Consider the following 16,789-nt stretch of genomic DNA (forward strand, 5'->3'; position numbering starts at 1 on the left):
ATTGAATGAATTAATTAATTAAACAGTTATAATTACAGCACACAACGACAAATAAACAAACGGGAGGTGGTTCATTTTATCACTTTATACCCTATCAGAAAGTGTTACACTGTACAAAAAATTTACATTCACAATTGCATTCACTCCTTCCATCACACAAAACCTACATAATTTATACACAAATCAATCCAGACAAAGACCTATACATTTTTTTTTCTTTATTGTCATATTGCTCAAAACTGACACATATTCACATCACTGTTCAACAAATGACACCAGTTCATGTTTCTATCTACTCCTACTCACATGTCATATTCATCTACCCAAAACACTACCATTTTATAACATTTTTTTTTCTTCAAAAATCTTACACATATCCATTCATTAAGGTTGCAATGTAGATGTCACAATGCAATAATCATTTTAGTGACTGAAACATGAAAATCCACTGTCACTACATGACATCTGCTAATACATTTCACTAGAATCTACACTTAAAATTGTACAAAAATCATTCTTTATGTCCACATACAATTTCTTTCAAAATGTTTTCATCTGATTTTCCATGATTTTATACAAACATACATTTTGAACATTGTGACACAAAGAAGTACCAAATGTCCATTTGATGTAACAATACTAATAAATACAGTACATGTTTGGTCTTTTTTTTCTAATTTCAATCATATGAAACTGTACAGTCAAAAAATAATAATTTGTGAACAGTACTCCATCTCAATAATTGGCAATGGTGTTCTCAAATGACTGAGCACTATTTAGCTACTATTTGAGACAGATTTCACCATCAATATACATGTACTAAAACCAAAATGTATTTCGATACATCTCTGAATTATTTGTTCATGATTTTTAAACATAATAGTTGAGCTCTGAAATCATATACAAGAGATCAATCAATGGTCCAATAAGCACTAGAAACACATGTCATGTGATACAAAAATAAAAAGGTACCTTGCAAAACAGCCAAAGTAATAAACTTAACAATTCATTTGTACAATGACAAAACAAATATACAAGTTAATAAATTAGATGAGAAATGTAATACCATGACAAATGCATAAATACCTTTGAAAATGGGTTCAGATCAGGTTCAATTAGTAGACAAATATTTGGCTAATAATGTTAACATACCCCAAAATGGAGTTATTCTTTATTATCACACTTAATCAATACACCCTCTTTGGGGTGTATAGTCAATAGGATTACAGACATCCAATAATCAGGCTTTATTAACACTTATATATTAATTTCCAACGATTTTCTAAAAAATGAGAATCAAGCTGCAACACACAGTTTGGCCCCTTGTATTACTACAATGTATTGCTCTCAATTTGATAATCAAAAATAGGGAGAAATCTAGTATAAGACACTTAAATCATATATATTGAAGACATTCAAAACACCAATATATATGAATAATAAACAAGATTAAAAAGAATTCTAAAATATTGATGGAAAAAACCATCAGTTTTATGTGCGCATCTAAAGTTAATTGAAATGTATGTTCTGCAGTATTTACATTTTTCACAAATGAGCACAATTGCAATTTTGGCAGAATATGAAATGGAGATGTAGTTTTACAGATACCTTTAAAAAATAAAAGTGCATATCTACTGGCAAAATGACATACTTTTTACAGTAAATTCAATTAACTAAAACTTAGGAGAGTAATGTACAAAAAAGGCAGTATTGCACAATAATTGAAATTCATCTATGCACAAATATCTTTATGCTGACAAACATACAGGGTAAAAGCTTTCTTTTAGGACCATTTCAAGGTTAAAATGTTTGAAAAAAAAATCAGTTTTCAGTTGTGCATATCATAAAACTCTTAGCCACTAACCTACATGTACTTAAAATGGTACAATTTCAAATAATGAAAATTGAACATCAAAATTAACAGTAATCAATTCATACTGTAAGTGCTTCTTGCTAAACAATTTATAGAATTTTTCTTCAAATTTACCTGAAAAAATAGATGAATTAAGTCTACATCATAAAAAATTCATGTAGAATGGAGAGCTGTATAAGTGTGTATGACAGAATTATACACTGGTATCCAATACTGGAAAAAAAATATCAAAAAAAATAATTTTCACTTAGATTTGTCTAAATTTTCATTAAATAAAACCCAAATTGTATTATAATGAGACTTGGTTTTATTGCACTTGATATGGATATTCTGTTCACACCCTTTTTTAAAGTTTCTGGTTATCAATTTGATGGGAGACTCTACAGGCTTGCCCCACTACCACTGGCTATGCTCCTCTGTACAACAAAGAAGGTTGAGCATAATATGATAATACATTGAAATATGAAGTAGCATAATAGTGCAATCCTGCCCAGTGTTACTTACACTCCAGAGCCGCTATTAAGATGGCAGCTAGCACAAAAGGCAGCTTTTCTACCACTCACAAGTCTATGGGGAGAAGAAAAGAAAGGGGGCTTAGGAAAAAGAATAGAGACCGACCTCGGGTCAAGCTGTAGAATTCTATCTGACCTCTTGCTATAGAAACACTTCAAGCTACAATACTAGACCTTGAGCAGTAATTACCCCGTATAATTTATTCACTAACAAAAGACAAATTCTGTATTGACGATTTCTACTTCTGTCTCTATGCCCTTTCTCTCTCTCTCTTGCTTCCATATTTGGATTGAAAATTTGTGCGTTCACGTGGCATAATTAGAAAATTGACAGAAAGCTAAATGAGTTATACATCAAAGTATGACCGGAATAGCAATACATGCACTTTTATAATATGAATTTGATAAAAAGGTACCTAAACAATTTTTAGGAGAATACATAATGATATACTCTGTAAGTGCAATTTCTTTATGGCTTTCAATACATAACATGAAATCTCTTTTACTTGCCCGACATGATGTATTACATCATGAATTTATCTTTAAAAATGTCCAATAATTTCAAATTTATCAAATTCTTCAGCAAATATCTCCCAAACACAACTGCAATCACATTTCTCATTGTTGTGTTTAGTGAAAAATATAAGATATTCAATAAATTGATCAACAAGCTCTTTATATAAAGTCACCTTTCTCTATTTTTCCCTGGAGAATAGAAATCATGCAATAAACTTGCATGAAGCATATTTGTACAATAACCCAATCAAACCGCACAAAGACTTCTTCTGGCTGTACATTCAAACCTGTATTTGCTACCCCCAATTCCTAGACTTTTTCTCTCTTTTTTTTCTTTTCTCATTTCTCCTTATTTCTGTACCACAACCTTACGGTATTTGCTATCAGACGTATGCAAATACCCTACTTTTAGGGCTCCAGCATGAACTGCATACATACATTGCAACAACAACCAAAAAAGAAGATAAAGAAACCTACTGAAATCATGAACACTACCCACTTAGTATGTGTGATTCTATTTGCTTCTACAGGTTGACATTAACAATTAAAAGAGCTGGCTTGCTGAAATATTAAAGAGCAATTTTTCAAATTAACGAGGGAAAGTCGATGAAAAAATGAAATGTGAATCTCATTATTTCCCACACTGTATGTATTGGTTCCTCATCTATTATAAATGAATACATGAACATGGAAATGACTGGGTTCAAGTGAACTTAGTCTAAATCTCTAGCTATCTATCCATACATATGGGAAAAGGCAGGAATTACAGTGATTAGTTTGGGATCCTTATCAGTTATAATCACAGTTTTTTAATTACTTCATTTGGTCATCTCCTACATGAATTTAAATATATTTTTATTATGAATATAGCATGAAATCACCGAATGAACAAATACAATGTATATCTTTGAACTAATAAAAAACATGTTACATATGAGAATTACTGAAACAGATTTGATCGAATACACATTATTCCTAAATTATTCACATCTAGCCAAAGGGAAATATGATACTTAACATCACCTCTATAGCAACCTACATTCAAGCTATTTGACACTGTTACATGTACTTTTATACCATAATGACAATTCCAATTGCAAAGATAAATTTTTCTCTGGCATCTAAATGACCCCTTAAATGTATCATACAAACCTATGGGTGAACAAAAGACCAGATTGAGTCAAAGACTAAATGCAATAACCTAGTGCTTAATACCAGGGGCGACACACACAAACATACACAGGCAGTTCCTACACGTTGGAGAATATATGCGGCTGGCAGTGAACGTGTAGTTATTCTCATGATATGTATTCATACAAGGGCTCACTCACTTCATCCACATACATAGAGCCTATTATGCCAATTCAATGACAACATCCATGAATGTTTGGTTGGCTAAATTGAAATCATAATTGTGCAAATCCATTGGCACGTACAAGCATTTAATGTTCTGAGCACGGGGTTAGCTCTTTTTTTTCTCTCTCTCTCCACTGCTTTGCTTTCTCTGTATCACTGTCATGGTTATATTTATTGGTAGAGTGCATTTGAGCAGTTAATATGCTCCCCACACAGATTTGAGCATGACATAATCTTTCATTGATGAATCATATCAAAATTTGCTTCCACTCTCTAACCTTTTCAAAATACAACAATATTAAATCAAATTTAAGCTTTTTTGTATGGACAGAATATTCTTTCATGCTTCAAAATATACTGAAATATAATGATAATAACATATACAACATTGTTGTGTATTTTTAAAAACAATGAGTGAAATGGAAAGTGCAATCACAAAGGGTACACAAGAGTAGTTCATATTAGTCTTGTGTAATTCTCAATGGGTCATTTGGATGTTTGCAACTTTCTATCATGGTAATAGCAATAAGTATATGGCTAATTTACTTGTATTTTTTTTTCTAAATACTAGCACCCTATCATTCACCTGCAGCTAACTTAGATCAATATGGCACTTCATTTTCATTTTCCACTCAACCTGATATATAAGAAAGTAAGCAAAAACTAAAGTATGTCTTGCATGGTTCTTGGTTGTTAATTCTTTGCATTCTTTACAATTACAGAGCTTTGAGATGTTTCAAATTTCATGAATTATAATTTCATATATTGAGGAAGATCCATTGTCCCATTTCACATATTTAATGGGTAGTCCTACCAAGGAATGCTGACAAAAAAAAATAATTTCCCTTTCAAATATTCATAGGATGGCCATGATATTTGGACAAAATGAAAATAAAAAAACAAATCATTACTATTCTTGAAAATCAAGGAATTAAACAATTGCCCATTCAAAATGGCCTCAAGACTAACGACTCCTGTTCACTAATTTCTAGTTGCATCACAATTCATCTTACACATATTCAGAAGGGTCCTGACTCATTTCATACAGATACAAATGTGGTATTAAAAACAATTATGCAATCTAAATTTTACATACAAAGTAAAATATAAGATTATATTAAGTCCAAAATAGGTTATGTTATGCAAAAATGGTGCAAATGTCTCGCTTCTATACCAACATATTTCTCATATTAACAAACCTTACTTCATATAAAAGTTTGAAACTATCTTTCATCATTATATGGCAAAACTTAACCTATCTGAGTACAATGAAATGGAAGGGGGAGGAGGTGTCTTCCTTTTCTGAATAAACATAACAGAATACTTGGTTAAAAGTCTTGAATTTTTTCCAAGGGTTCATAATTCTTGAATTCTTCAAAAGACATAATTCCAGGTATAATTATTTTAATTATAAACATTTAATAACACTTATAAAACAAAATTTAATGAGCATTTTGGGGGGGGGTGAAAATAAAAGGAGTCCACTCTTCCGACTTTAAAAGAGGGTGAATGAAATTTGAAAAAAAAAATTATTCCTAAACTTTATACTACATGCCTCAAAACATATCATGAAATCATTTCAATAAGAATGAACTTCCAGGAAAAAAAAGAAGTATAAAGTATCTTCTATTGCAGATCATTCTTGGAATTCAGAGTTTGTTTCCTTGGAACTACATGTATTTGGTACATCACAATACATTCATGAAGATATATCCTTATCTTATCTCACTTTGTCTGAAATCCATACATTCTCCTACTTCACAGTGGAGAACCACATTGTGTGCAATGCCCTGGTAAAAGTGTTTTAAGTATTCATGTTTGGCTCTTATCATTTCTTTCTTGAGATTGCATTCACTATCATCTTCATTTGTTTCTTTGAGCAATACATCTCCCCTTGAACTCTCACATTTGTTACCCTGTACTATGCATACATTGCACTCTCATTGCATGAAGGAAAATGCAAACACAATTAAAAACTGGCAGAGAACATCTGATGCTAAATAAATACTTGTTTAAAAAGGAACTCTGAAAACATACATATCTCTGACATTTGAGGTAACTGGAGAAATGAATAGATGCCCTCAGCATAGCAAGACGGCATGAAAATAATATAAGAGGGAAAGGGAAAAGAATGAATAATAAAACATATCAGGGCTAGATGTCTCATTGCATTTCTACAATGAGTTTCCCTCTTCCCTTAAGTTAAGGATGTCATCCCATTGTTAAAATACATTACCCATTCAAAAATTTAATGAGGTAGCTTATTACAGCAGTCTAATTATAGCAGCATATAGAATTTCATCTTCCCATTGAAATAAACATGTACAATGGGGCTACATGTATTGAGCAGTTAAAATGTACATTTAAACATGATTATATTATGCAATTAATGAATTCATCCTTGTATGACTAAATCAAGCCTTATTGAATGACAGCATGTCAATATTTACATGTACAAGTGTAAATGAACTCTAAAATAATATAGACTAAATGAAAACCTCTTTATCTTCAAATCTACATGTCAACAAGTCAATATGTTTACTCAAAGTAATTTTTCCTTTTTTGTGATGTTGGACTGTAATGTAATTACTATACACTTTCTTTTGATAATGTGATTTTACACAGAGCTTTGTTATAAGTATTTCTCACAAAAAAAACTGCTAATCCAAAGTGAATGAAGAGTAAAAATATTCCATGTTGTCATTAACATTTAACAGTTAATATCACTTAACAAAATAGCACAAAACAGACAATTATGCCCTTGCATAAATCAGACTAATTAATGTTGAATGTAACAAGCAACATGATGTAGCAAATTGGTCCAATCTATAGGCAACATTCAACTTCAAACATTTCGTGGAAATTCTATAGCACAAAATTCAAATATGTCTTGTCACTCTGCCAAGTATCTATATGGAATTCAAAGTCTTTTCTTTTCCTTTCAAATTCTAAGCATCAGGCCCCATTTAAGAGCTATGGTTGTTACTTTGTCAATAAAAATCGACCCAAGTCAATCTTTATTCACTCCATCATCCACTAGTACGGAGTCATTTTTCCATCCCAGCACAAAGTGCTAAGTGTTACTCATAGATTTTTCAGTCTTATATTTCATCATACTACTTGCATTGACTCATGGAGGTGAAATCATTACAGGGCAAGTATTTCATAAGGGCATGTAAACCTCTAAATGGGCCAAAATCTGATCAAAACAAAAGCAAGCTAATTCATTCCCCCACTCTATAAAAAAAGTCTTTTCTTCTTTGCATAGTATCTTTATCCTCTAAAAAAAAAACAATCTTGATTTGGACTTTAAAATTAATAAATGAAAAAGAAATAATAAAGATACATCGTTTTCTTTAAATGATTTGGTATAGCAAAGATTTTGTATGAGGAATGCTCAAAATATCATCCTCAAGATTGTTTTTCTTCAATTTAGCAATGCGTATTTGAAAGCATGATTATGATACTGCTTTGCATATAACATGTAAATGACACAAATAAGCAGCAAACAACAAATATACAAACTATACATCCTATTTCTGCAATTTAACATTAACATCAAATCAAAATAGTGAAGCTGCAAATTAGTACATATAATACGCATATACGACTCTCAACATACTGAGCAACATATGTTTATCAAAATGTTCTCAACTAATTCCTTAGGTCTCATAACTTGGATCGTTTTAAAGAAAAAAATAAAGGCATGACAATAACGACACAATTAGAATTGGCAGAAGAAAATCAGAATGCAAGGTGACCAATTTCATCTAATGGGATACAGACCATTTTAAGTACCAACTGTTTTAGGTTATGACATGATTTGACATAAAAAACAATCTCACCTGATGGTGATCATACTGGATGGAGAGATGATGAATTTTTAGACATTACTTGTACCTCCACCACCAGGGTTAGGTTCCTGTTGAAGATAGCCTTGATGGCCAGCAGCAGGCATATTCTGGTATGATGACTGATTATACCCTGGCATCATAGGGTTACTGGGACTTGATCTCTCCTGCATAGAGCTCAGTTGGATGTTGGCATGTTGTGCAGGTTGTGGTATTGATGGTTGTTGAGATTGTTGTTTCTGTTGTGGTGACCGGGATGCTGTTGATGCTGGTGGTTGTGGAGGCTGTGATGGTGGAATGGGAGGTGACTGCTGTGGCTGGCGTTGCTGCTGCTGCTGCTGAGGTGCAGGTGGACGGCACATGTTGTTGCTGTATGGCTGGTTTTGTTGGGGAGTTGCCCCTCTAGGTCCAGCAGGTCCCTGACCTATTAATTGCCGATGACCTATTGGTATTCCCTGGTTATTGATGCAAGGTATTTGATCCAAGAAATCGTCCATTAGATCCAGCATGCTTGGATTGTGTACATGCTGAACATCATATTGTCCATAGTTATGTGACATGGGCTCTTGCTTGATGACAGACATACTTTGGCCTGAATTCCAACCAGACGAACATAACGTGTAATCTCCAGCCTCTTGCTTCACACCAAAGGAGTTCTCAGACCTCTGCAAAGGGGTAAACCCTGTACCACCACTTCCACTCATTTGTTGGGGAGGTGGTGGGGGCAGAAGTTGTGGTTGAGGCTGGGATACATGATGATAGTAAGGCGGTGGATTTGATGGCATACAAGGCCCATCAAGGCCAGGCTCTCTCTTAATCTCCACTCCACCATGAACAGGTGGTTGACCAGGGAACCCACAGCCCCCCATTCCTCCATGATATGACCCATCAACTGGCTCTGATTTCACGCCAGGATGATGTGATACCTGTGGCGGTGGTGGTGGTAATGCCGGATGTGGAGGTGGCTGCTGCTGCTGCATCTGTTGTTGTTGTTGAATCTGTTGTTGCTGTTGCTGCTGCTGTTGTTGTTTCTTCTTGCTTTTTGTTTTGACAGGGGTTGGTGGCATGGTCTCTATTGGTGGTCTTCTTATCTCTGACAGAGGAGTTCCTTTCATTTTATCTCTCAGCTCTTTGAGTGTTATGTAGAACGGAACTTTGTCCTGTGCTCTCGGAAACTGTGAGCACCTCGCACTCGAAGAAGGCATAACATATATAACCTGAAAAATGAGCAACGGATAATAGAGAACAGAAACTTACCACATTCTTTTCAAAGACAAAATTTACTTATAATATCATTGTGCATTACTCATCATTATTTCTCAAATAAATACATAAGGGTTCATTGTGGTGGTTCATTTACTGAATGTTCAGCTGTTAGTGCATTTGTGTGTAATTTTCAAAATGAAATACTTTTGACATGAAGTAGTATTTTGATCCAGCTTTGTAAATTAGCCTAGCCAAGAATTATATTTATGAATATATAAGAACGATGAAATATATTTTTGGAAATGCACTTGTTCATATATATTGCTCCATTTCCAACTAATAATGTCACTCTGTCAATAAAAATGGAATGGGGACTTTTATAAAGAAAGCTTTTCATACAGAAATTCTACTGTCTTTACATTGCTGTATTGAATGAATTAAGATTTATTTGACTTACTGTTTCAGTTCCTGGAATGGTTTCAGGCTGTCTGCCAACCTCAAAGTCTTTCTTTCCACTGTAGATCTCATATATTCCCTTGCCATTAAAGCAGGCTATTAATGGACGATACTTCTGAATCTTTTCAACCACTATCTTTGCTCCATCTTTAATTTCTTTCCTGATAATATATTAATATAGACACATACATAAACTCAATTATACAGGGGAAGCTTTAACATGGTTAATATTGTAAAGACAGTTGCTCTAACAATTATTTCATCAAAGTGTGTGTACATGTATATGCTTCAATCACAATGGAGCAAATACATCAGACAACATATAAACAGTTTGGTGAAGGGTTCAAGAATTCTATCAGTCAAAAATATGACTACTAGGGGCCCATTGCATGAAACTTCTGCCGTATGTAAAAAAATCTCTGGCAAACAAAATTATGCCATCGACACAGAAATTATGCCCCTAAGAATGAAGAATTATGTAACTTTCAGAGAGCATCAATATATATATGATTATACAGGCTATGCAATGAGATGACAAAAGCAATCAACTTGACCTACCTCTTAAGATCTGCACTTCCTCTCGTCGTCCTGCCGACTATATTTGTGAAACCTACTCCAAAGTCAGGTAACTTGACATCATCCATACAGGTCATTGGTTCAGGTACAAGACCAGAAAGATACAGGCACTTCCCTGTTCAGATAATCATGGGAATAATAATCAGAGAAGTTTTCTCCAAATAACATGCATCATACATGTAGGAACAGATAAAACAACATCCACAAACCGATATCTCCACCCCCCTCTCTTTCTTTGTTTATATTTGTATCTTGATATCTCTCTTTTCTCTAAACTATTAAAAATAAAGCAATTTACAGAAAAACATGAAATACACTTTTGTTTCCAACAATAAACCACTCAAACCAGTCTTTGTGAATTTTGAAAATTGTAATTCAATGAGTAATCTAAAAGCAAAAATGAATTTGTAAATTAAACTTACAAAAATGATTTCCTGGTCCAGCATAATGGTGACCTTTGTATGCAGCCATTAAACCTGGGTTGATGCCAATCTAAAAGAGAGAGGAAGAAATAGGTCATGACACACTTGTGACTGAACAGTAATAAAGAGTAAAGGAAGGATTAAATGAATGGAGGAAATTGTATTAGCTTATATCTTCCAATGCAAATAATCAAGAACAGATTCACTAGAATAAAACAAACCAGCAGCTGCAGGCATCATCAAAGTAAAACAAGATGGATTCTTGACTGCACTTATAAGCCTCCGCCATGGACAAACCAAGAATACATGTATATTACACATCCAACTTCTAAATTTTCAAATAATAACCTATGTGATCTTTGACCTTGTGACCCCAAAATCTTATCAGATGATCTTAATTCACAAATGTATACAAGAGCACTTTCATTGCCAAGTGGATACCATACACGACAATGGGGTCTCGAAAAGCACCCTAAACAAGCATTTTCCATAATCTGAAAATGCATCCCTTAACAAGTATTGCCGTGTGAAACCATACAATACAATGGAAACAAAACAATACTCTTGGCAAGTATTCCCTGAATTGAACCCCTAAACAAGTACAGCGATATTTGTATTGTTATGTCACGGACGTAGGTCATCCGTATTACCTTTACCTATACAGAGCTACCAAGTCTCACGCATTATGTGCGAGACTCAAGCATTTTGGACTCTTGTTCATCCCCTCAAATCTCTGTCTCACGCAACTATCACAGCCTATCCCCATATACTTTGTACACAATGTCTGTGATCTCACTCAGATTCACAGAAAATCTCACGCATAGCTGGTCTTTGAACTTGGCATCTCTGCCTATACCATTGGGTTTAGCACGGCCCCACCTCCCACACCGCTTACTCTAAACACGTAGTGTTGACTGTTGGGCAAAAAGAACACCCTTTATTAAACACTTTAGACTTAATTTTTTATACCCTCGCAAATTCGACCCTAAACACGTTAGCTTTCCAAATGAAATAGATACCCTTTTTTCATTATTTCAGTGTTTTTGACACCCTTATTACGTTATGTAAGTAACGTGCCCAATCTTGAAAACGACTTTCTTTTTACGAGTTTTTTGGTCGCGCATGGTATCCACTCATCAATGTAAGTGCACCCCCCCCCCCGGGTTTGAAATTGATCCCTAAAACAGATCTTCATTTATGACCCATGACCCCTCAATCCAATCAGTTTATTGTCACTTCCATATTCATTGGGGTAGATTATTCTTGTATCAAACAAATATGCCCACTTTCCTCTACTGATTTTTAAGTTTAATGCCTCTTTTAAAGAAAAATAAAACATTGCAGAGAGATGGTACTAGATTGCAATCTACGCCAAATTTGATTCCAGCGGTTGACAATTATACTGGCTACTAAAAGTTGGCATGTAAGAAGATACTCAATTATAATTCACATAATTATTGAACTCTGCGAGGGGGGGGGCACTTTCACTGACAAGTGCATATCATGCGTGTAAAAAAATTGTAAAATGGCTATTTCTAGATATGGCACATTTTACGCAAGGGTGTAAATCACACTAAAATGCTGAAAAAAGGGTTTACACCCTGTATTTTTCACACAGTAACATAAGTGTTTAGGCTCTGATTTGCGAGGGGAAAAGAAGATAAGATATTAAAGCAATATTGACTGGCCTCGGGGCGATACGACATATATCGCCCAAACTAGATTTATATCGCCCGAGTCGCAGACGAGGGTGATATCAATTTAGTGAGGGCGATATATGTCCTTTCGCCCCCAGGCCAGTCAATATTGCTATTATTAACCAAATCAGGCATCTAGAGCAAAAATCGTTAAAATCTAGATATTTTAAATTTTTAGAATGAGAATCTAGTTTATCATGTTGAGCAGACTGGGCCTCTGAACTTTACCATTGTGACGTAATTGAAATGACGCGTCCCTGGCCTGGGGACGCAGTATCCAGCGTTGTCTTAACTTGATTACCATTATGACGTATAGCACTGCGCGGTTCAAAGACGCGTGCAAAAACGCGTAGAATACCCGGATATTAGCGCTGCTTTTTATTGCCCGCTACATTTCCACGCATTTTCTAATTGACTTTCCTGAGCGGGCAATAAATTGGGCCCGTGGAAAACAATTGGAATTTTATTGACCGGCAATTTGATCCCAGTCTTAAGCAGGCAACAATGTTTCAAAGTTGCCCTGCTCAGATGTCTGATACGGTTAATAATAATAAATAAGGTATAATTTTTTACATTTTGGGTTTAGAGTCTGATTTACCCCCAAACAGATCTACAAAGGATGTATCCCGATACACCTTGCAAGTGAAATGGCCAGGACAACAGGTCTGAGAGCAGATCCCTGGGGTGCATTTCAAAGTCATTGAAAATACTTGCTTAGGGTATTTATTGAAACCCCATGGGCCATGGGGTTTCAATGGATTCAACAACAACAAATGTTTTTTAATCATTCAAAATTCATTATTGCAGGAAGAAATGAATCTTCCGCGTTAACTCATCAACAAGCTTGAGATGTTGTTCTAATAGAATCTCGATACTATAATTAAAACTATAATCAGAGAAAGAAACAAATACACTCACTATAACAATGTCGAGATTGTGCACCAATATGTCTGGTAATGTCCTCTTCACAACCTCCTCCTCAGGCATCCCATTGAAACGATCAACTTTCCTTCTTGGTTTCTTCTCCTTCAACTTATCAGTAAGCTTCTCCTGCTTGGCCTTCTTGCCTGGTTTCTGTTGTTGCTGTGGGTCAGGTGATGGTGTTTGGATGACCGGTGGAGGAGGGATGTAATGACCACCATTGTACGGTGGTATTCCCCCTCCTCCTCCTCCACCACCCCCTCCACCACCAGGATGATGATGTTGATGATGAGGATGGTTGTATTGATGGTATGTATCTTGTGGTTCAGCCTTGATGGTTGGGTAGGCCTGTTGGGGCTCTGGTTTAATCACAGGATAATCCTGAGGTTCAGATTTGATGATCGGGTGCCCAAATCCACCACTATGTCAGGGAAAAAAATATGTATTGTGTGTTAAATATACAGAGGATAACATGTAACAACTTCTAATAAGCATCAAATAAATACATGGATTTCATCTCAATGCATTCAACTTACTTCAAATTAATGTAGAAATATTGTTATTGAAAACTTGTTTCAAATACATAGGATCATTCACACTTTGAATGAAAAGGGGCTTGTTTGGAAAATAAAAAAATAAGCTCCAGAATATGCAAGATATGACAGGAAAACAAGTCTAATCCTGAGGTGCCTGAAACTTGCCTGTGTGAGATGAAAAATGAATCAATGACTTCTTGCATTTACAATGGTAATCAATAATGCAATGATTGCAATCTGATACACATGAATCTGCAGGCCCGCATCTTTGTTAATAGCAAGCTTCATTAAATTCTAACTTGCTAAGCTTGTAAGTTGTATGCAAATCTTCATACATTCAAATCACACAAGGATTTTCCTAAGGATATTTTCCTTGAAAGAAAAATAAGTGATACATGTATCACCAATATAATTGAAAAAAGTGCAATGCATAGCCTTTGAAATGCAATATTTTGATGAAAACATGGAATTTGATAATACAATATAAGTATGATATTGTCATAATGCTAAACCATTCTTTTTTGCTTTTAAATAAATCATTCAAACAAAGTATGAATTCATTATTAGATTTCATGTTCAACTGAGAAACCAATGAACAAATGAATCTAATGAATATGTTGTATTTCCTAATTTCCATGTACGGGATATACTGAAACCAAACTACTATCTCATGAAGAGATTTAAGTTCCTGTTCATATGTGTCACTTTACAGTTTTGATATACAGGTAGAATACAAAAGACAAAATATGTTGGTGATACATTCAGCATATATGCATATGAATATCCAATTGCATTTCATAACATATTTTACAATATAACCCATGTATAGTTGTGATACTTGATTAAAATGTGTGTCCACTTGATAAAAATATAATACCTAAATGTATTGAAAATGTACTTAATTGATCTATAAAAAGTCCTCTCAGAATATAAAAAAATCCTTTCCCAATGATTTTGCAAAATTAATGTAATAGTTTTCACGTGACTTTAAATATTGCTTCCACATTGTGCTAATTTTGATGTATCCTCTGGAACATACATGTGTCATTCTTTAGTCATACTTACTAAAATATTCTAAGCATGTGTATTGATGATGTGTCACAACCCTCCCTCCGACAACTAGAAGTGCATGTACTCTCCATTTTTTCACTCATTAATTATGAATTTAGAGACAGAAATAGCTTGGGCTGGGATCCTTTTAGTGTTTGCCTTTCCTGTTAGTCACAGATGTTGAATCAACAATAGTTAAGCTCCCAAATCTTGCTTTCTTCCTCTCTCTACCTGGCTCTCTGACTTTATAAACTCATCATATGCTTTCAATGTACAACTATATGTCCACGATATGTATTTATTTTTAATTTTTTGGGGGGAGGGTAAAATGGGCTTTGAAATGTACCATTTTCATATATATTATAAGAGAAATATCAATATCAAGGGATAAGTGGGATGAAATTAAAAATGGAAAACTAAAAACAACTCAAGAATGGATGTAATTCCCTGCCCCCCAAAAAAAAATTGATAAAAAACTATGCTTTCATGAATTATTGACAATTGATGTCTTGCTACAATAAGATTTTTGTTGTACTTTTTATTAGCTGGTGATACCTGTAATGCTAATTATGATGATCATAATTACAAATATCCCCAAACGATGTTTTAATAAATCCAATTCAATATTTACAAAATTTGGGGGCAGTTTTACAAATGAATATTTTCAGTGTTATACGGGAGTTACAAAATTTGGTTGCTATCTGGTGGATTTTCTACAATTAGCCTTGAACAAGGTACCCATAGCACAGAGAACTACATGTATTGTGATTTTACATTTAAATGATGGTAAATATTTAATAAAAACGGTTCACTAATTAATATGGGTGAATTATAAATAACCCCTAATCTTAATTCTCTAGTCTTTAGAAGTGGAGGTAAGATATTTCCAGACAGCTAAAAGGGGGTTACATGTAGATGAACATGTAAAATATCGTTTGAAATGTAAAAAAAAACATCCTTCTCTCCCATCAAAGATAAAGTAAACTACATATATTTAATTTAGAAACAAGTTTCATCACTAAAATAGAATCATCTGACAGGTAATTTCATTTCAACAAGACGTTTTATTAACATACATAGTACTCACTGTGTTGTATTATGAAATAAATCTAATAAAGCCCAGTTTCTTGTCTATTTTTACAGAGTCGAGGCCACTCACAAATCAAGTAATTGTGAATACGTAGTTATTCTACCAGAAAAATCAATGATTTCTTGATAAATATTTTATGAGTGGGCAAAAGGCAATATAGGCGTGCAGTATTTAATAGTGGGAAGAAAATAAATGGATGAACAATGTACATACAGTATGTAATCTACCAAGTTACAAGCATCTCTTTTTTCCCCTCAATGTCATTTTTTTTCCAGATATTTTTAAATGTTTTATTTTCAGGGAATCAAAGCCTCATTTACATGTAAACTACATGATTCTAATAATTTTAACAATGCAATGCAATAGTCCTTATGAATAAAATCTAATTTGACATAAACTCTGGCTAAGATGGCAAAATTTGGAGATAATTGCTCTTTTTACCCCCCCCCCCCCTTTTTTGGGGGGGGTGTACCAAGGAAACTTTGGGGAGATCTGATACATACAGCGCAAGCTACATGTACATGTATGTGCTTTTCTATGACAGTGGTTCTCAAATTCCTTTGGACATTATCAATGATCATATGAATGGGTAATAGGGTAGGCCTACATTATATTTTGAATTTCCAACTTAAGTGCTTGTCATATCACAGGATGAATATTCAAAATAAACCAGCCCTTCTATTCCTACGATATGCTAATCATGTTAACAGGGCTGTATTATTGAACT

At 34.1% G+C, this 16,789-nt stretch overlaps 1 protein-coding gene across 1 annotated transcript in view; it reads right to left on the bottom strand.

The window, feature by feature from the left end:
* Positions 1-203: 203 nt before the first annotated feature.
* Positions 204-16,789, bottom strand: part of LOC121410405 — a 43,064-nt gene continuing 26,478 nt past the window's right edge. Inside the window, exons 3-7 of the mRNA XM_041602475.1 lie at positions 13,384-13,807; positions 10,769-10,838; positions 10,329-10,461; positions 9,772-9,931; positions 204-9,325 (exon numbers count right to left, since the gene is read on the bottom strand). Coding sequence (XP_041458409.1) covers positions 8,141-9,325; positions 9,772-9,931; positions 10,329-10,461; positions 10,769-10,838; positions 13,384-13,807 — 1,972 coding nt within the window. The 3' untranslated portion in view covers positions 204-8,140. The remainder of the gene's footprint in view (positions 9,326-9,771; positions 9,932-10,328; positions 10,462-10,768; positions 10,839-13,383; positions 13,808-16,789) is intronic.

The sequence above is a fragment of the Lytechinus variegatus genome, chromosome 3 (assembly GCF_018143015.1).
Source record: "Lytechinus variegatus isolate NC3 chromosome 3, Lvar_3.0, whole genome shotgun sequence".
Lineage (NCBI taxonomy): Eukaryota > Metazoa > Echinodermata > Echinoidea > Temnopleuroida > Toxopneustidae > Lytechinus > Lytechinus variegatus.